The following is a 20,512-nucleotide window of genomic DNA, read 5'->3' on the forward strand; positions in this document are numbered from 1 at the left end:
TCCGGTCAGGAGAGAGGGTGAGGATAAGAAAACCACATCATGTGGCTAAAGGCCATCCCAGGTTCACACCTCCTGAAATCGTAAGGAAGACCAAAGGCAAACACTCCTTCTTGCTCAGTGATGGCAGGATTTGGAATGCTTCACACCTTGCCCACTTCCCTACAATGACTGAACAAAACTCTGGTACTTCCAGGTTTTCACACACTAAGGATGCTACATCTGCTCCCAAGAAACTGCCGCGTACCAGATATAAGCCTGGTTGGCACAAGGACTATGTGATGCCATAAATGTATTAACGGTGTATACGGTATTTTGGAATCAAGATTGTACTATACCTTGGGTTACTCAAGTTATGTGTAAGTGTTATAAGTACATAAGACTTAATTTAGTATATGCCGGTAAACTTACATATTTTGCCTAAGTCTTCAGTTGCATTATTTCGTACTGCTTAAGGAGATAAGTATAATGTATTTCAGTTGCTAAGTTGTTTAAAATATGTGTTTCAGAACTGTTTAGTTTACGGGCTAATTACTTATTCTACTGTTCTGCTAATTCTTTTAAGGAAGGTTATTCTTAAAGAGAGAGGAGATGTTGTGTCTAGTAATATGTGCTACTCCGTACCACTAGGTGGTGTCGAGAGAACTAGAACGGAGAAGAAGTGTGTAAGATGGTGGACTGATAAGGACGGTGAAAGTGTTCATTAAAAAGAAACCCTCATTGGACGTTGAAGAGTGTTATTCTGATGTTACCCGGAAACACAACACAGTGGCAGCTAAAAAGGCAATCACTCGTAAATGGTTGTAGATTAACAGTAAAAAACTGGAAACAAGCTCATGGAAACAAGCCTGATGTGCATTTTCAGTGAAGCAGCATTTTTAGAGTTTGTTTCACATTCCAATCGCTTATAAATGAAAAATGCTCCTGTTTTAACGAGTTACATGCCAGCTTTATTTTTCTGTTGTTTATCAGCCAAACAGTGCACCCTGCTGATGCATTATCATTCAGATATCTGCTGCAGTGAAAAATATGAAAGGTGGTGGAGTTTTTTTTCTTTTTTATATAAAATAGTAGTACATCCCTGCAGCTACACACATCCTTATTAAAAAATTGCTCACATGAAAAATTGTTGACATAACTTATTTTAACTGGAAAGGCTTCTTTTTTTTAATGAAATCTTCTGCACTTTGCAAATTTTAGCCTGTTTTTTATCACCTTTCACACTGGTCATCAAAGCTACTCTGGATGCAAACACACACCTTGTAGTTTGATCATATCCATCTCTTGCTTTTTCTCCAGCAACTCTCCATTCTGGAATTTGCTTCCCAAGAGGGAAGTTTCCACAAAGACTCCCAAGTCTGTGAATCCTGCCTCATGAGGGCTCACCTCAAACCATTTCCCTAAGAGACAAAATATCAGTTTTACTCTATACATAAATCGATAACCCACTTATGTATATTAACGTGTATACCGTGTAAAGGCCCATCTGCGTAGCAGAGCTTCTCTATGGCACAATAGATGGGATACGGATTGGTGGCATTCCTACTGGCTTCATCTGAAAGATGTCGACGATCCATCTGATGACATGACGTATAGTTTCCATGAAGTACTCTTTAACTGTTTTACATTGAAATAAAAATGACTAAGTGGGTGCATATGCCTGCTACCTGTTTCATGATGCCAGCAGAGGTGAAGACCCCCCAGACATCGGTGAGGGAGAAGTGCTCCTCTTTTGCTCTCTCGCCCAACCATGCCAGAGCCTGCTCCAGCTCCACCCCAGGGCCAGACAGCCTGGCCACGGCTTCGTCCATGTTGGAGCTCCACTGAGGGTCACTGTACAAGGAGGCCATGGACCTATTTCAGAGGAGAGTAAGGTAGACAGGTGCACATGGATCAAGGTCATTCATAACAGACTTAAAGAAGAAAACATTATGAAAGTTGTGTATAAAATAAACAAAATTTTAAAGAAAAGATTTGTCTGTTCTAATTTTTCTCATTCTCTTTCTACTTCTTTATTTGCTGTGGAAGCCAGGTTTTCAATATTTTTACCAGCTACATCAAGGGTGTTAATGTCCAGTCCTTGCTGGTGCTGGTTTCAGATGTTCCCCTGCCTCAAAACACCTGACTGAATGAATGAATGGGTCATTATGCAAAATTTGATGACATGTTTTTGGAGAGATTATGTCACTTAGCTGGCCTTGGAATGCCTCAGGATTCCTTCAGACAAGCTGGAAGCAGTGGCTGGAAAGAGGGAAGCCTTGGCTTCTCTGTTTAGGCTACTGCTCCCACAGCCCGACCCTAGATAGGTAAGTAGGTAGGTAGGTAGTGGGTGGGTGGATGGATGGTGTTGAATTGGGAAAAAATCTAAAACCATCAGGACATTGGCTAGGCCGGTTGCAATAACAAATTTTGCTGTGCGATAGATTTTCTCACATATGATTGCGATAAGCGATAACAAAACGCAACGCTGTCATGTGTTGTCATTTTGAGATAATTTTCAACTAATATAATGACAATGCCGTAATAATGCAAATACACCCTTTCAAATATCAATAAACTTTCATTTCTAAAGAACATTTTACACTGGAACTGCACGAAATTTTAAATAACACAACAAAACAATAATTACAACGGACTCTCAGTCTCATTAACAATGAATGAAAACCAAACACAACAAAGTCTCTTTTCTATAAACAAAATTGCCCTTCAGAATATATATATGTATAAAACAAACATTTAACATGGACTCAGACAGGGCAAACCGGTGAAACTGCCAGTTAGCACCATTTTATTTAAAAAAATTAGGAAAAAAAAAATGCTGTGCATCGTTGCTGTTTGTGAAGCTGAAATATCTCCCCTCATCGCAGCGTGTCAGACTGATCTTGACCTCAACCTCTCGATTAGCCGGCATTGCTCTTGATGTGTATTTCAGCATGAGAAATCGGAGGTTTAGCGCCAGAGCGTGAGAAGCCACTCACATGCGTGAGTCTCATGGCCGATGCGTGAGAGTGGGCTATCTACCATTTATTACCATGCGATATATTAAAAATATTATAGTGTGGTTTTCTGCTTTTGGGTATCTATTAGGGGACAGAAGACAAGTATCAGATTGTGTTCAACAGGATTTTGAGCAAAGTTTATACCAATAAATTGAAGCAAAATGTCTCAGAAACTGTATATGACAAATATGTCACGTCGGGTTCTCATGGGTTAAGTGGTTCACTACGGTCCTGTGCTGCAACATGCTGCTGTCAAGTATGACACCAGAGGGATGACGGAGTGACATGGTACAGTCTATGGCAACTCAAATGACTCAAATTAATTAGTCATTGTGCAGAACTTGATTGGCTGTTAGATCCATTTAATTTGATGCATGTGTGCTGAAGCAGGGATACATGGAAAACCTGCTGGATTGCGGCCCTCGTAGGACCGAATTGAATAGCCCTGGTCTATGGTAAAGTAAGATAGAAAAAAATAAAATAAATAAAAAATTATCACTGGCAAACTCACATCGCTAATTTTTTCTTACCGTGCAATTAATTGACTTATTGCCACTGTGGGCCAGAGTTTTACACCCATAGGTCAGTTGTTCCTTCAGTAAAATATCAGGACAAAATCCTGCTATGTATGTAATATTTGATGTTGGCTTACAACATGCAAGAGCAGATTTACTTACAGTTTGGTCCAAACTCTGTTTTGGTGTTAAAGAAATTTGCTCTCATCCTTCACTAAAGTTGTATGGAAGTAATTTGATACCTGAACAAAGTGAATATCTGTATTTATGGAAATTTCCTTTCTACAACACAAAATTTTCATTTAAATGATTTATGCGGAGTGATGTTTAAAAAAAGGGGGGCTGTATGGGGTTGTTGTGGTTAGCATCATAGCCTCATAGACAAGTTGGTCACAAGTCATTCTTTTCAATACCAAGGTAAGTCTCAAGTCTTTGACTCAAGTCAAGTCGCAAGTCACTTTTAGTTGTAATGAGAAATCTGTTATGCAAGGCCTGCCGTCTGGTCTGCTTAGAGGACTGCATTACAATTTCCAAGGAATGTAAAATCCATACTCAGCCTTTATCTACTAGCATTTAGTAAAAGCACTGATCTGACAAATGTTCTGTCCCTCTCCTCTTGATTTCTTTGCTTCACTGAATTTGGAAAACCTGTAGATAAACATGGAAATTTATTCAGATTAGTACATATGTTCTTAGCATAATGTATCCAAGTGTTTATAATGTAAACCTAAATCTATCTGGACCCACAAAATATAATGTAAAGTAGTAATACTGCAGTTCATAGCATTTTTACCTGAATGTATAGAGGATGGCCAATATGATGCACTTTAGTGCAGGATCACCAACTTTCCTGCTGGTTTTAGACATTTCCCTGCTGCAACACACCTGATCCCAATGACAGCTTGTTGTCAAGTTCTGCACAAGCCTCTCAATGACCCATTAATAATTTGACTCCAGGGTATTGCAGTAGGGAAATGTAAAATCTGCAGGACTGTAGCAAGTTTTCAAATTTTTATTGAATTTAGATCCAGTACTTGCAGGCCCAATAAATATTTCTTACATTCCTAAATCAGCAACAGCTGTACTTTTCTAAAAATAAACCCAGTAAAACCACATTGTTTACAGCGGGTCTGATCCCAGTTTGGTCCCAGTTTAACATAATCATGGCTAAGTCACAGTTTATGGAAACTGAGTTCAGTAAATGTGTCATTCTTCTTCTGAACACATTCAGTGGAGCCAATCTGACAGAGTTAACATTGTTTTAGTACAAAAGTAACAAGCTAACATTTACACAGCTATGATTCCAAGCTTGTTTCTAGCATGGATGCTAACATTAGCTTCATCTTACAGTGGCTAACCTCTCCAGGTGTGTTTTAAAGTGGATGAAGGTGGATGTGGTGGAGCCAGTGTCTTGCATTTTTATACCACAGACATTTCGCTGCTCTTATACTAGTCCTTTTTGATTAAGTTTTTAATACCCAAAAGTTGCATGCGCTGCAGAACAGCTGCCCACCTGTGCTGTCAATGTTTTGATTGATTGCGCGTACACTATCGGCGTGTCAGTGTTACGTCTGCAGAAATGACAGCAGACATGAGATCAGACAGAGAGAAGATCATAAAAATGATGATTATTCACAGTCGGGCCCTCTGAACATACTGACCAATTTTGATGGCAGACAGCAGTAAAACACCAAAATGGCAAATCTGACCCAAAATGGCCGACTTCCTGTTGGGTTAAGGGCATTGTTCCCGGAGGCTTTTTTGTATTCCCGAGCATGTAGAATATCTTGATCAAGTTTTACAAAGATTGATGAAAGGCAGTGAAGGGGCTTCAAAAATAGGTGGAACTGTCATGTAATTTTGCCTGAACAGTCCAGAGCACCCCAAAACATCAGATTTTTCTGAATCATTTTTGGGGAGTACGCCAAAAATGGTAGGTTTTTGGGCATGTTCAGACCCCCCAAAATTAGCAAGATTTTTGAGAAGAATAAGAAAAAAAATTGCATTTCAATTGGCCTTTGCACCACCTTTGCATGTGATAGTGAGATTTGGGGGCTTGACATTATTTTTGTCGCCCTGCTGAAAAAGTGGGAACCACATGCAGGGACAAAGTTTTGATTTCAAAGGTGGGGGGGGGGACAGAAGTTTTTTTTTTTTTTTTTAAATAAAAGTAATCTTTAAGCTCACTGTGTTTTCTTGTAGTTCTACTAGTTTTCTGTTGCTACTTATAAGCTTAATGTTTCCCTTTTTGGTTTGACTGGTTGTAAAGCATGTAGTAAAAAGTAAGTAGTAAGTAGTAATAAGTAGTAAAAAGTCAACTTCACACCATCCCAGTACCACCAATTTTACACGTATTTATGGAATATTATCATTTATATAGCACCACCCAATGGTGGGCAGGTTAAACTGGCATCACAGGTGGGAAGAAATGGAATAAAATGTACATTATTCAGTGTAAGTAGTCAAGTATTAAATTTTATTCTAAATAAGTGTAACACAGAACCATTGAATTTTTTTGTATATTAAAAGTGAACAACAAGACCACAGAAGGGCCAACATAATGAACTCATCCAAAGTTTCCAAACACATGTTGTCTGCGATCATTGGCAGAGATAAATTCCTGGCAGAGTATCTTCCTGTTCAAGGCGTCAACTCTTTCTTCATGTATGTGACAAACTGCACATTGTTAAGGCGTTTCTGCCTCATGCAGGTGTGAATTATATATAAAAACTTATATTCACAATTATCATTAGTTTGGATGTATAATAATCACATTTTTATTTATTGTATTGTTCCTTTAATTTTATTATTATTATTATTATTACTTAAAAACATTCAGGTGCAAATAGAACGTGGAGATGCAGGTACATTATTACCAAAAATTAATTTAATCCATTTGTCCCTGGTACTTTGGTCGCTGCTACAGGGAGACTAAAAACATTTTGATGTTGGTTTTGGCAACTGACAACCGAGCAGTTGACGTAGGAGCGCCATTTCCACGTGTTGATAACGGCGACTGCGGCAGGCTGAGTAGGTGATAGGTGTGGAAGAGGGGCTGGCTTATTCAAATAGCCTCCTGGGATGATAAAATCACAGGAGCAAATTAAAATCACGTGTTTGCAAGAGTTTACCGTTGTTGGCGGTTCTGCTGTGAACACAGGGCCCAGATGGAAAAACTTGACCGTCTTCAAAAGAAAGGCTTTCAGAGAAGTTAACAGTTCGGTTTAACACCAATACACATGTTTTAACTTAAAAAAGTGCCACTTCCAGGTGATGACTCCTTTAATAAAAGGTGTTTTTTTGTGCTTTGTTTTTTTTTAAAGTTCTACTGTCATTGATGTACAGAATCGTTCTTTTAAAGTACTTATTGTTACCATGTTGACCCTGAAACTCCTCCCATGTAGAGCAGAGTGTCCAGCAGACCTTCCTTCTCCATCTGATACAGGGAACCCACCAGACCCACAGCTGCCCTCTGACCCCCACCAGAGGCTAACAAGGTGATGTGGGGAACTGAATCCTGCACAGAAAGAGGCAGTAAATTTCATTAGCAGTAACAGTGTTTTTAAAGTCAGTTGAAGTTTTTGGGGGTTCATTTTCTTACCTGAAAAATTCTTGTTATTGACCCCCAGCAATAGAACCAGTAAATTATAGGCAGTGGGAGTATTTAAAATTAGATAAGCAACTCAATATAAATGAATGTGTAGGAAATGTACCTCCAACACATCTGAAGATTCTTAATGAATGAATTATGGATGCTTGGTTGAATTATGTAAATAGTGATGTACAGAAATTTCTCAAGTCTAAATATACACTCTTCAGCCATTTTTTCAGGTCCATCCTGCTAGCACCAGGCTGAACCCCCTTTCTTCTTCAGAACTGCTAATTCTTGGTGTGATGGAAGCAGGTGGTGGAAACCTTCCTCTGAGGTTTGCTCCATATCAACATGACAACATCACACAGTTGCTGCAGGTTTTTCGGCTGCATCCATGATGAGAATCTCCTGTTCCTCCACGTCTCAAAGCTGCTCTACTGGACTGAGATCTGGTGGCTGTGGAGGCCGTTGGAGTCCAGTGAACTCATCGTCATGTTCTAGAAAGCAGCTGGAGATGATCTGAGCTTTGTGACATGGTGCATTATCCTGCTGGAAGTAGCATCAGAAGATGCTACACTGTGGTCATAAAGGGATGGACATGGTCAGCAACAATACTCAGGTAGACTGTGCTGGTTAAACCAGGCAACGTTGGTACTAAGAGGTCTAAAGTGGGCCAAGAAAATATCCCCCCACCATTACACCAGCAGCAGCCTGATCCATGTTTTCATGATGCTTCCACCAAATTCTGAGTCTAGCATCTGAATGTGGAGCTGAGAGACTCATCAGACCAGCAATGTTTCTCCATCTTCTATTGTCCAGTGTTGGTGAGTGTGTGTGAATTGTAGCCTCAGTTTCCTGTTCTTAGCTGACAGGGGGCACCCGGTGTGTCTTCTGCTGCAGTAGCCCATCTGCTTCAAGGTTGGACGTGTTGTGTGTTCAGGGATGCTATTCTGCATGTCTTGGTTGGAAGCAGCGCTTATTTGTGAGGGTGTCAAAAATAACACATTAAGACCAATAATTTATTCACAGCATGATAAGCCCATGATGACGGTGGCCAGGTGGCTCATGTATGGATTTGAGAACGTTGCACATGTGGAGGATCAGGGTATTTTAACGCCCACACTTCTCCATTGAAAGGATTCAACACTCACACTTCTCCTGCTTTTGTAAAAAAAATCTTTTCCTGCAGCTTTGCACAAACATGGCTGCTCTAGACGCTTTGTGGTCCTCTGTGGCTCCTCCTCCCTCTCCTGTTGTTGTGAACCATGACACCTGTTGGTGATCTGCTTTTCTGTCTCAAGTACCATCTCTCTTTTTACATTTATCATTCAGCTCACACACCGTCACATATTGACCCTAAATTATTATTTTTGTTTTGGTTTTTGATGGGGGTCCAGGCAGGACCACTGACGAGGAAAAGGGAGACCTTTTTTTACATTATTATTACAGTAAGTAAATTAGGTTAAGTGATTATTTAATGTAAAAAAGTGAAGAAAAACCCAGGTGAAAACCAGTTAACATTCAATATTTTTAGCACCGGCTCTTTCTGTTAATACAATACAGCAAAAACTGGTATATTTCAGGCATAGAAATGGTGATTAATCATGATTAATTAATTTGTAAAAATTTAAACATTTGACAGCCCTACTTATTTCACTTTCTGTCATCTTCAGCAAGTCATTTTGAGCATGTCTACATGACTAAATGTGATGAGTTGTTGCCATGTGATTGGCTAATTAGATATTTGTGTTGACGAGAGCTTGAACAGGTGGAACTGATGAAGTGGACAGTGAGTGTACATTAACAAAAATAAAACAATAAATAAAAAAAGATCCAAAACTGAAAATATAACTGTCCCAGTATTAGTAAACACATTTTATTTATTTACTGTCAAAGAGCTATATATATATATATATATAAAATGTTATGTTATTTTTTTTTAAAGAAAAGTGGAAGTATTTGTGTTTCCTACTTACCAGAGTACAGTTGATTTCCAGACTGTTGAGTGCCTGCTGAACTGCCTGTTTCCTGACGTTTACATATTGCTGTTCTCCATCGCAAAGAGACCTGGACTGACGGACAGGTTTCTGTAAAAAGTTCGCAAAAGAAAAACCTTTGAAATTTTACTGAGATTTACTGTTGAGGTAGTCATGAGAAATCTTTTAATATATGCTTTTATCTGTTTACCCACATAATGGAGACCAAAGCCTTTGGAATTTAGGAATTTTGGAATTATTCCTGTACCTGAAGCAATATTATTTTATATTTTAATTGATTAATTTTTTTTTTATCTTTTTAGACAACAGCCTCTCTTTTCCAAGACAGAGACATGGTTTTAAACCAAGGTTATAATAGTTTTGGATTTTTTATTAGTTTTAGTTTTTATTTTGTTTTGACTTTTTCTTTTCAAATTCAGTTAGTTTTAATTAGTTTTTAGAGCACATTTTCTAGTTTTTATTAGTTTTCGTTTTTTAAAAATGCTTAGTTTTAGTTTAGTTTTTATTAGTTTTAGTGTTAGTTTTAGTTTTTTGTTTGTTTTTTCTAAATTAGAGTGTTTGCCAGGTGAAAAATTCAAAATAATCAGAATAAGCACCGTATAATAAAAACTTAAGATACAATTTTTAAAAACTGTATCAGGAGAAAACATGAACAGCCAAAGACAAATCAAATACAACAGCCCATAAGATAGAAGCCTTAAGTAAAAAAAAAAATGTGTGCAATGCTGCTTCTGAGATAGTGTGCTAGCTAAAACTCAACATAACCAACATACTAAAGACACACATCAATATAACAACATGAATCCATTCAAGAGACAGTTTACAGTCCATGACAGCCAGGAGTCTAAAGGAGCTCAATCTGACTAATCATGAACAACCTGAAAAACCCAACAAACTCTAGACCAGGGGTTTATTTCGTTCATTGAAACAATTAATAATTAACTACATAAAGAATTGCACTTAAGGTGCAGGAGCTTTAGAACAAATCACTGCATCTGTTTAACAGAACAGAACCTCATGTTATACTGGACATGAAAGCAGTAAATATTTTAAAGTTTAGTCTCCCAGAAAGACCAGGAGAAACTCATCCATGCATTCATCTCCAGTAGACTGGATTACTGTAATGGTCTTTAACAGGACTTCCTAAAAAGAGCATTAAACATCTGCAGCTCATCCAGAACACTGCTGCTGGAGTTTTAACCAGGACTAAGAGATCTGAACACATCACACCAGTTTTGAAATCTTTACACTGGCTTCCAGTCAGTCACAGAATAGATTTTAACACCCTTCTGCTTGTTTACAAATCCCAGAATGGTTTAGGCCCAGAATACATCTGTGATATGTTCAGAGAATATAAACCTAGCAGAGCTCTTAGATCCAAAGACTCTGGTCAACTAGTCCAGACCAGAGTCCAGACCAGAGTCCAGACCAGACCAGAGTCCAGACCAGAGTCCAGACTAAACATGGAGAAGCAGCATTTAGCTGTTATGCTGCAAACAAGTGGAACAAACTGCCAGTGGAGATTAAACTTTCACCAAATGTAGACATTTTTAAATCCAGGTTAAAAACATTTCTTTTCTCACGAGTCTATGCATGAAATCTGCACGTTAGCTTTTTAACTTATCTTGATTTTAATCATTTTAATGTAATTTATGATTTTATTGTGATTCTTGCTATGTGTTGCTGTCTTTTATAATTTCTTAATGTCTGTAATGCTTTTGTTTTATGTAAAGCACTTTGATTTGTCCTGTACATGAAATGTGCTATACATATAAACAGCCTTGCCTTCTATACTAGTTCCCGGGGAGGGGGGCAGAAAGGCTACCTGGTCCAGGGATTCCTGGTTAACCTTCTCGTGCAGCTTTTCAAATGGATTTTCAGATTCGTGTTTTTTTCTCTTCCACATATTGAACCACCTGCTTCTTCTACAAGACACTTTATCTTTGACATGGTCACAACGTAAGAAATCCCAAACAGGACTCTCCTCGCTTTCTCCTAACTTTCTCCGTAGCATCACGCTAGCGGCGCGGGCAGACACGCTGTTGACACGTGACGTCACGGACCTTCAGGTGCCGTACGACGCAGACACCTGGCGTAAATCCGGCAGAGCGAAGCAAACAGATTTCATATCAACCCCAAGGGCTTATTTATGAAATAAATTTACAAAAAACGAAAACGAAGGACATTTTTGCTTTAATTTTAGTTCGTTTTAGTTCGTTTTGTAAACACACAATACAGTTTCAGTTAGTTTTCGTTTTTTTAAAAACTCTCGTTTTTATTTTTATTTCAGTTAACGAGAATGTTTCTTTAATTTTAGTTTTCGTTTTTTCGTTAGTTTTCGTTAACTATAATAACGTTGTTTTAAACATATGAGCGGAGTACACACAACACTCAGGTGAAATTAAATTAAATACTAAAAACAAAAATACTTTTACAGTTGTGTTTTTTTTTTAGCTTTTTAACAATTTTTTTGGGAAGAACAGAAAAAGCATTTTTGCTGAGTTCCTCACATATTTATGTAATAGGAGGCTGAACTCCTCTATGTGGAACCAGCTCCTAGTTTGGCTTAAGGGGCTAACTGGGCTCCTCCATTTTTTTTATTTATGTTTATTGTTGTTGTCATTCATTTGTACTTCTTTCTCAGCAGGAATCCCTGGTTTAGAGTTATGGTGCTTGTTGACCCCTCTTTCCTGTCCTCTTCACCCCTAACCAGGTAGATGGCTGAGTTTATACCCCCCACTGAATCCTTATGCAACTCAGGATGGAGGATTGAATCAAAGAAAAGATTTGATGCAATCTGTTGGTTATAGTTAGATAATAACTTCTATGAATTGATTTATATGCAGTCATTTTTAAATTTGACTAATGTGGATCATATAATGGATTTGAATTAACTGGATTACAATTAGACTTGGATAAAGTGGACTGTGCCTGTAAAAGTGTTTTTTTTGGAAACATTGAGACATGACAGCCTATACATAGGCCAACTTGTGTTACATTTGTGTGAACATTTGAATTAATTTTTTGTCATTGCATAACAATTACATTAACAATTGGCAGTGAAATTCTTAGATCCCAGGCTCTCCTAACAATAGTATAAAGAATATAAACCACAATAAAAATAGTCTAACACAAAAAGCAAGAATAATAAAAATAAGTTATACAATAAAATATATAATAAGCAATAAAAAAATTGATGTTATTTAAAGGTGGCGTAGCTGATGACAGCATTTAGAAGTCTTATGGCCTGCGATATGAAGTTGTCCATGAGCTGCTGGTAAGGGCCTGAATGCTGCCAAACCGTCAGCCAGACGGTAGCAGACAAAACAGTTTGTGACTGGGGTGGGTGGGGTTCTTAATGATTTTGGTGGCTTTGGGTGTAGAGGTCCTCCATGGATGGCAGGACCGTCCCGGTGATGTGCTGAGCAGTTTTCATCACCCTCTGTAGAGCCTTGTGGTGGAGGGCGGTGCAGCTGCTGTACCAGGAGGTGATGCAGCCTGTCAGGATACTCTCTATGGTGCATCTATAAAAGTTGCAGAGTATCCTTGAGTCCATGTTGAGCCTCCATTGCCTGCGGAGGAAGAAGAGCCTCTGTCTGGCTGACTTTGTAATAAAGTCAGTGTGATGAGTCCAGGTGAGGTCCTCACTGATGTGAACCCCAAGGAACCTGAAGCTGTTGACTCTTTCCACTGTAGCCCCGTTGATGGAAAGGGGGGCGTGTTCCTCCCTCTGCCTCCTCCTGAAGTCCACAATCAGTTCCTTAGTTTTGCTGACGTTAAGATAGAGATTGTTGTCCTGGCACCAAGATGTCAGGCCTCTGTAGGTCGTCTCATCATTACCGGTGATGAGGCCAATGACGGTCATATCGTCAGCTAATTTAATGATGGTATTGGAGCTGTGGGTGGCTACGCAATCATGCGTGAAGTAGTACAGCAGAGGACTAAGCACACAGCCATGGGGGGCGCCGGTGTTCAGAGTCAGGGTGGAGGATGTGGTGCTGCCCATCCGCACCGCCTGTGGTCTGCCTGTCAAGAAGTTTAGGATCCAGTCACAGAGGGAACTGTTGAGCCCGAGGTTGCTGAGCTTGGTGACGAGTTTGGAGGGCACAATAGTGTTAAATGCAGAGCTGTAGTCAATAAACAGCATTCTCACATATGTGTCCCTCTGGTCCAGATGGGAAAGGGCAGTGTGGAGCCTGAAGGCGAAGGCATCTTCAGTTGACCTGTCGGGCCTGTAGGCAAACTGAAGTGGGTCTAATGAGTCCGGGATGGAGGAAGTGATGAATGATTTTACTAACTGCTCAAAGCACTTCATGATGGTGGAAGTGAGGGCTACTGGGCGGTAGTCGTTCAAGGAAAGGATTTTGGTTTTCTTGGGGACAGGGACAGTGATGGTCTTCTTTAAGCATGTGGGGACTACAGACTGGAGCAGTGACATATTGAAAATGTCTGAAAGACATCTGCCAGCTGGTCTGCACACACCTTGAGAGCTCTGCCGGGGATGCCGTCAGGTCCAGTAGCCTTATGTGTGTTTATGCTTTTTAAAGTTCTGCACATGTCTGCCCTGGTTATCACAGGTGGGCAGTGGTCCTCCTGAGCCTTTTGTACCTCTGTATCTGTAGAGGTGCTCTCAAAGCGGGCATGAAGGTATTCAGATCTTCAGGCAGAAACACAGACATCATCTCAGTACTGCTGGTCTTCTTTTTGTAGTCAGTAAGAGTTTTTAATCCGGCCCACATGTTCCTGCTGCTGGAGCCCTTGTAGTAAGACTGTACTTTGTCCCTGTACTGTCTCTTTGCACTACATATAGCTTCCAGAGCGTGTACCTGAACTTCCTGTACGCATCCAAGTCACCTGAGTTATAGGCGCCTGTCTGTGCTTTAAGTTTAGCACGGACTTCACCGTTAACCGTTTGTTTAACATTCTCATTGTTTCAGTTTTATAAGATGTAGAAAAGAAAAACAAAAGAAAAAACAAAAAATAAACTTAAGAAAAGGTAAAAAAAACACCCGCCCCCCCCAGAACCTCACCCAGAGAGATAGAAGATTAAAAAAAAGGAAGATTTATTGAAAAGAAACAAAACAAGAATAAACACTAAGGCCCGGGTGTTCAAACGTAATCCGACCGGATTTTGGTTATTGGATAGGATCAAATCTCGAAAAAGTGTTGTTCAAAAGGGAAATCCAGATTTCAAAATCGGCTTGAATCACATAATCCAGTCCTGGTTTTTATCTGGATAAAACCCTCAGTTTGGGTTGTTCAAAACTTCTGAGTATCCAGATCACTTTGATCCAAAAAAACAGGATTGTCCTGATCCCAACAGAGGGTAGGATTACAAGGTGGATTTCAAGAAGAAGATGTGGTAAAACCTAACAGGTGATCAAATAATAGAACTTTTTATTGTGTGCATATACTTATTTTTGTATTTTGCACATGACTTGTTTAACCCTTACAGTGATAAATGTTACGGCCCCAGGCCTGTACACCTATGAGAACTATGCAAATCTGCTGTGCCAGAGCAAGACGAGGATTGGCTAATGCTCCAAGGCCACGTCCCCTCCCTCTGATGTCCGGATTGGACGGCTACGCACCCGGACAAAGCAACAATGGCGACCCGGAAGAACTCCTCTGCTACAAAAGCTGCTCAGAAACAACCTGTCAGGGCGGCTGTGTGGTTGTATGACACCAGTGTGCCAGGGTGGCTTTGTTTGTGAATAGTGGAGAATTTGGTTGGTAAACATAATTAATATTGGATTCGATTGTGCTGAGCTTTCCAGATTACGTTCTTGGTTCTGGTGAAAAGACTCTCTCTGTTAGTTTAACCGCTTTTGTTGTGGCGGAGTTTTTGGTTTGTGTATTGATTTATGTTAACCTGTTTAGTAATTGACGCTCTCATTAGGAGACGCATTTGGAGTCATCTAGGTTGGTATTTTGTGAATATTTCTGTGTTTTGGTTTATATATTTTGTGCTGGAATAAAATTGATATTCCTTTTACAAATCTCCGGACTCCGGACATTTGTCATTTGTTGCCTTTACCTTGTCCCTAGCCAAAGGGAACGTAACAATAAAGTGGTTTAAATATGCATACTATTATGTTTTTTAGCATAGTAAAGCAAGAATAAAACATAACATTAACCCGTCCCCATGAAACAAACCCCCAAACAAATTCTATAACAAACATACATACAATAATCAATCTTCCTGTCAGTCATCCCTGCATAAGCAGAAAAGAACCTGTCAAAAATAATGTCTAAAGATTGCATCCCTCACTAAACATCCTGTCCGTCCTTCATTAGGACAGAAGGCCAGAGGTTGGGCCGATGCCCTAAGAGATATAATCACGTAGTGCATCAATACAAGGCCACATTAAATCATATCTGAAGTCTCAGATTTTACCTGTAGGCACTAACTATTTTTAAGCACAATTAGTTAGAAGTAAATGGACTTCAGAGTTGGGATCTTAGAAGAAAAAAAAATAATAATAAAAACAAAAAAAATTAATAAAAAGTTAAACTACAAAAACAAATAAGTTAATGGTTAAACAAAGTAGAGAGAAATAACTGACATGCAACATACTTAAAAGTTTTCCGAAATAAATAATAGAAAATGGTGAGTTTGTGAAATGCAAAAGGGTCTCGGACAGGGTTTTAAACATACCTATATCCTCCAAAATCTGGCTCTATAGAGAGAAAAAATTATCTCTAGACCTCCTAAGCGAGTATTTTATTTTCTCTAACTGTATCAGCTGCATCAAATCAGTTAGCCACAGACAGAGCTGGTTTTGCTACTATGCAGACTAAGCGACCACTTAGAGCCTCCCACCACTAGGGGGCCCCCTACAGAAGAAGGTTGTTTCAGTGAGTGGTTTATGGGCTTCGTTATGAAGAGGAACTATCCATCTGGGGCAAAATAAATAAATAAATAAATAAATAAATAAAAAAAATAAAATTAAAAAAGACGGCTGATGAAGCAGCAGCGCAAGGACAAGGAATTTATTGTGCATTTATACTGTAAAGTAAGGTATTAGTCTGGTGATGATGAAGATTAAACAGATATATTAGACATGTGACAGCACTTTTTGAGAATGCAATTTGATTTAGCAGCAGGTGCTAACAGGTTTAACAATTGGTTGAGTACTGTTAGCCAGCAAAGCAGTTGTAGCTCAAGCCAGCGGTAGGGTTGCTAACCGTCCTGTAAAATACAGAATTGTTAATTATTTGACAACTGAACGTCTCCTCCCAACATTTTATTAGTTCAATAGGGACGGTCCATATTGAACGCAATTTGTTTCATATTTTTTATAAACGCCCAACAATAAGCGTCACTCTTCTGGAGCAATCCTGATATTATACTAAACAAAAATATGTTCAATTTTAACCAATGGATTAGCAAAGGAATTTAATACTTTGAACATATTATCAATAACAGAAACATTTTATCTTTTAATACAATACAAGAATCAGGAACAGATTCTTAGAATATCAACAACTCAAAACCATAATACACACAAAATTCCCCCTTCACCAAACAGACCTGGAACTTCCTCCAATGGTAGCAGATTTTATGGACCTTTGTACCCCAAAGTTACTCTCAAAAATATACAGATTAATGTCAAAAATAGATGATTCAAATTCACTTCCTACTTCAAAAAGGGAGATAGATTTATCCATCAATCCTAGCCAACCATTTCGGCTACAAATATGTCTTAATGCCTTTAATATGATAGATAGCCCAAATTTACAACTCATACAATACAAAGTCCTCCATAGAACGCATTACACTGGATAAAGGATGTTCAAGATGGGTCTTAATAACTCAGATATCTGCACACAGTACACAGGTAACACAGCGGATGATTACCTACACGCTTTATGGCTTCGTGCACCTCTCCAAAATTTCTGGAACAAGGTTTGTGAGGATTTATCAACATGGGTCAGATGTAACGTTCCTGCATGTCCTAAACTTTATTGGGTGACCTAAGTGACATCAATATGGACACTAACAAAGCACATATGATCCTTACAGCCTTATGCATTGCAAAGAAAACTATTCTAGTGAACTGGAAGTCTAAAAACAATCTAAATATTAACCAGTACAGAAATCTCCTGTTGGATCACATCAGTCTAGAGACCACATCTGCATCCATTAAACACCACTTAGCTAACTCTCAGTTTCCCTGGACCCTTCCATGTTCTTGTCCCTGGGTTTCCTAACCTTGGTGTTGGGTTGGCGTGGCCTGCGGTGGTTTTGCCTGGGGTGGTCAGGCTCCGTCGGGTTCCTGGACAGGGCTCTACTGGGGGGATGGGTGGCCCTTGGATCTGTGGGGTGCCTGCCCTCCGTGTGGCTGGCATAGCGGCACCCGGTGCCTGCTGGGCCTGCTCACCGTCACCCTGGGCTGCCCTGTGCCCCTGCCCCGTTGTGCCGGGGGGCTCTGGTCTGGGGGCCCCTCTGCTCTGGCCTGAGTGGGACCGCTGCTCTCTCTGCTTTGGCTGTCCTGGGCTTGGTGCTGTGGGGACCTGCCGGGCCTTTGGGGCCCTGCCTGTCTCCCCCTGATGCTTTGGGGTGCGCCATGGTCATGGCCCTGTTGCAAGCACATGTTTCATCCTTGTTGCATGGTCACACACGCATGTTCACACGTTCATGCTCATACGTGCATGTTCACAAACATGTTCCTTTCTCCATCCGCTTCAGACTAGATGTTGCTTATGTTTGTGTGTTGGTACGTTTCTCTACAGGTGCCCTTGATGACTGTTGTACTTTTTCATATAATCATTACCCTTTTTTTCTTTATGTATCATGTCGTACTGTGGTAATTTATATTGTTTTTGTGATGTATTTTAGGCAGCCTAGACAACTGTTATTTCCACATTTTATTCTGTCCTTTTCTCCTTTTTGTTCTTCTTCTGTTTCTCTCTTCCTCTATCTCCCTGTCAGGTTTGGCACTGACATATCAAGACTAAAGAAAATAAGATTACAATAAAAATAATAAAAATATCAAGGGCAGCCATTTATATAACATGTCTCCCTTGGTAGAGCAAACCTGTCTGGCAAAATGTGGCACACAGACTGTCGTTCTGTATGTCTGTAGCAAAAATGCTTTCATTCATATCTGTATATCTCAAACTGATTTATTTCTTTAACAGGCTCAGAGGCAGCGAACCCTTTGCTCAGTATTGAGTAGAAGCACCCTTTTGAGGTAGTACAGCCATGAGTCTTCTTTGGAATGATGCAACAAGTTTTTCACACCTGTATTTGGGGATCCTCTGCCATTCTTCCTTGCAGATCCTCTCCAGTTCTGTTAGGTTGGACAGTGAACGTTGGTGGACAGCCATTTTCAGTTCTCTCCAGAGATGCTCAGTTTGGTTTAGGTCAGGCTGGGCTGGTCAAGAAGGGTCACAGAGTTGTTCTGAAGCCACTCCTTTGTTATTTTAGCTGTGTGCTTAGGGTCATTGTCTTGTTGGAAGGTGAACCTTTGGCCCAGTCTGAGGTCCTGAGCACTCTGGAAGAGGTTTTCTTCCAGGATATCTCTGTACTTGGTTGCATTCATCTTTCCGTCAATTTGCAACCAGTCGTCCTGTCCCTGCAGCTGAAAAACACCCCCATAGCATGATGCTGCCACCACCATGTTTCACTGTTGGGATTATATTAGGCAGGTGGTGAGCTGTGCCTGGTTTTCTCCACACATACTGCTTAGAAATAACGCCATGAAGTTCAATCTGGTCTCATCAGACCAGAGAATCTTATTTCTCATAGTCTGGGAGTCCTTCATGTGGTTTTTGGCAAACTGTGTGGGCTTTCGTATATCTTGCACTGAGGAGAGGCTTCCGTCGGGCCACTCTGCCATAAAGCCCCGACAGTGATAGTTGACTTTGTGGAACTTGCTCCCATCTCCCTACTGTCTCTCTGGAGATCAGCCACAGTGGTTTTTCAGGGTTCTTCTTTGCCTCTCTCACCAGGGCTCTTCTCCCACGATTGCTCAGTTTGGCTGGCTGGATGGCCAGGTCTAGGAAGAGTTCTGGTCGTCCCAAACTTCTTTCATTAAAGGATTATGGAGGCCACTGTGCTCTTAGGAACCTTGAGGGCTGCAGAAATTCTTTTGTAACCTTGGCCAGATCTGTGCCTTGCCACAGTTCTGTTTCTGAGCTCCTTGGGCAGTTCCTTCGACCTCATGATTTTCATTTGCTCTGACATGCACTGTGAGCTGTAAGGTCTTACATAGACAGGTGTGTGCCTTTCCTAATCAAGTCCATTCAGTTAAATTAAACACAGCTGGACTCCAATGAAGGAGTAGATCCACCTCAAGGAGGATCAGAAGAAATGAACAGCATGTAAGTTAAATATGAGTGTCACAGCAAAGGGTCTGAATACTTATGACCATGTGATATTTCAGTTGTTTTTTCTTTTTTATAAATTTGTAAAAATTTCTACATTTCTGTTTTTTCTGTTCAGATGGGGTGCTGAGTGTAGATTAATGTGAAATAAAATGAACATTTTCAATTTTAGCAAATGGCTGAAATAAAACAAAGAGTGAAAAATTTAAATGGGTCTGAATACTTTTCTTACCCACTGTATTTGCTTAATCAAAACTGGTGTGATATTAAAGGAAAAGAACTTGGAATTTATTGTGAATAACTTGATCTTGCTTGCCAAACACATTATTCATAGATGTAAATATGCAAGAACTAAGCGCAATGTTAACGGATGGAAGAATGAACTCATTCTCAAAATCTCTTCCATCCATCCATCCATCCATCCATCCATCCATCCATCCATCCATCCATCCATTCTCTTCCGCTTATCCGGAGTCGGGTCGCGGGGGCAGCTGCCTAAGCAGGGAAACCCAGACTTCCCTCTCCCCGGCCACATTCACCAGCTCATCCGAAGGGATCCCGAGGCGTTCCCAGGCCAGCCGAGAGATGTAGTCTGTCCAGCGTGTCCTGGGTCTGCCCCGGGGCCTCCTTCCGGTGGGACGTGCCCGGAACACCTCACCAGGGAGGCGTCCAGGAGGCATCCTAACCAGATGCCCGAGCCACCTCATCTGGCTCCTCTCGATGTGGAGGAGAAGCGGCTCTACTCTGAGCCCCTCCCGGATCACCGAGCTTCTCACCCTATCTCTAAGGGAGAGCCCGGCCACCCTGCGGAGGAAACTCATTTCGGCCGCTTGTATTCGAGATCTCGTTCTTTCGGTCATTACCCACAGCTCATGACCATAGGTGAGGGTAGGAACGTAGATCGACCGGTAAATCGAGAGCTCTGCCTTTCGGCTCAGCTCTCTCTTCACCACGACAGACCGATGCAGAGCCCGCATCACTGCGGACGCCGCACCGATCCGCCTGTCGATCTCTCGCTCCATCCTTCCCTCACTCGTGAACAAGACCCCGAGATATGTAAACTCCTCCACTTGGGGCAGG

General features: G+C 40.5%; 1 protein-coding gene across 1 annotated transcript in view; it reads right to left on the reverse strand.

Annotated features, from left to right (window-relative positions):
* Window positions 1-20,512, reverse strand: part of LOC121650940 (cytosolic phospholipase A2 beta-like) — a 45,518-nt gene that overhangs the window by 19,653 nt on the left and 5,353 nt on the right. Inside the window, exons 2-6 of the mRNA XM_042002790.1 lie at window positions 9,080-9,190; window positions 6,886-7,028; window positions 1,665-1,851; window positions 1,469-1,574; window positions 1,257-1,397 (exon numbers count right to left, since the gene is read on the reverse strand). Of these exons, the coding sequence (XP_041858724.1) occupies window positions 1,257-1,397; window positions 1,469-1,574; window positions 1,665-1,851; window positions 6,886-7,028; window positions 9,080-9,190 (688 nt within the window). The remainder of the gene's footprint in view (window positions 1-1,256; window positions 1,398-1,468; window positions 1,575-1,664; window positions 1,852-6,885; window positions 7,029-9,079; window positions 9,191-20,512) is intronic.

This window comes from Melanotaenia boesemani, chromosome 2 (genome assembly GCF_017639745.1).
Source record: "Melanotaenia boesemani isolate fMelBoe1 chromosome 2, fMelBoe1.pri, whole genome shotgun sequence".
NCBI lineage: Eukaryota > Metazoa > Chordata > Actinopteri > Atheriniformes > Melanotaeniidae > Melanotaenia > Melanotaenia boesemani.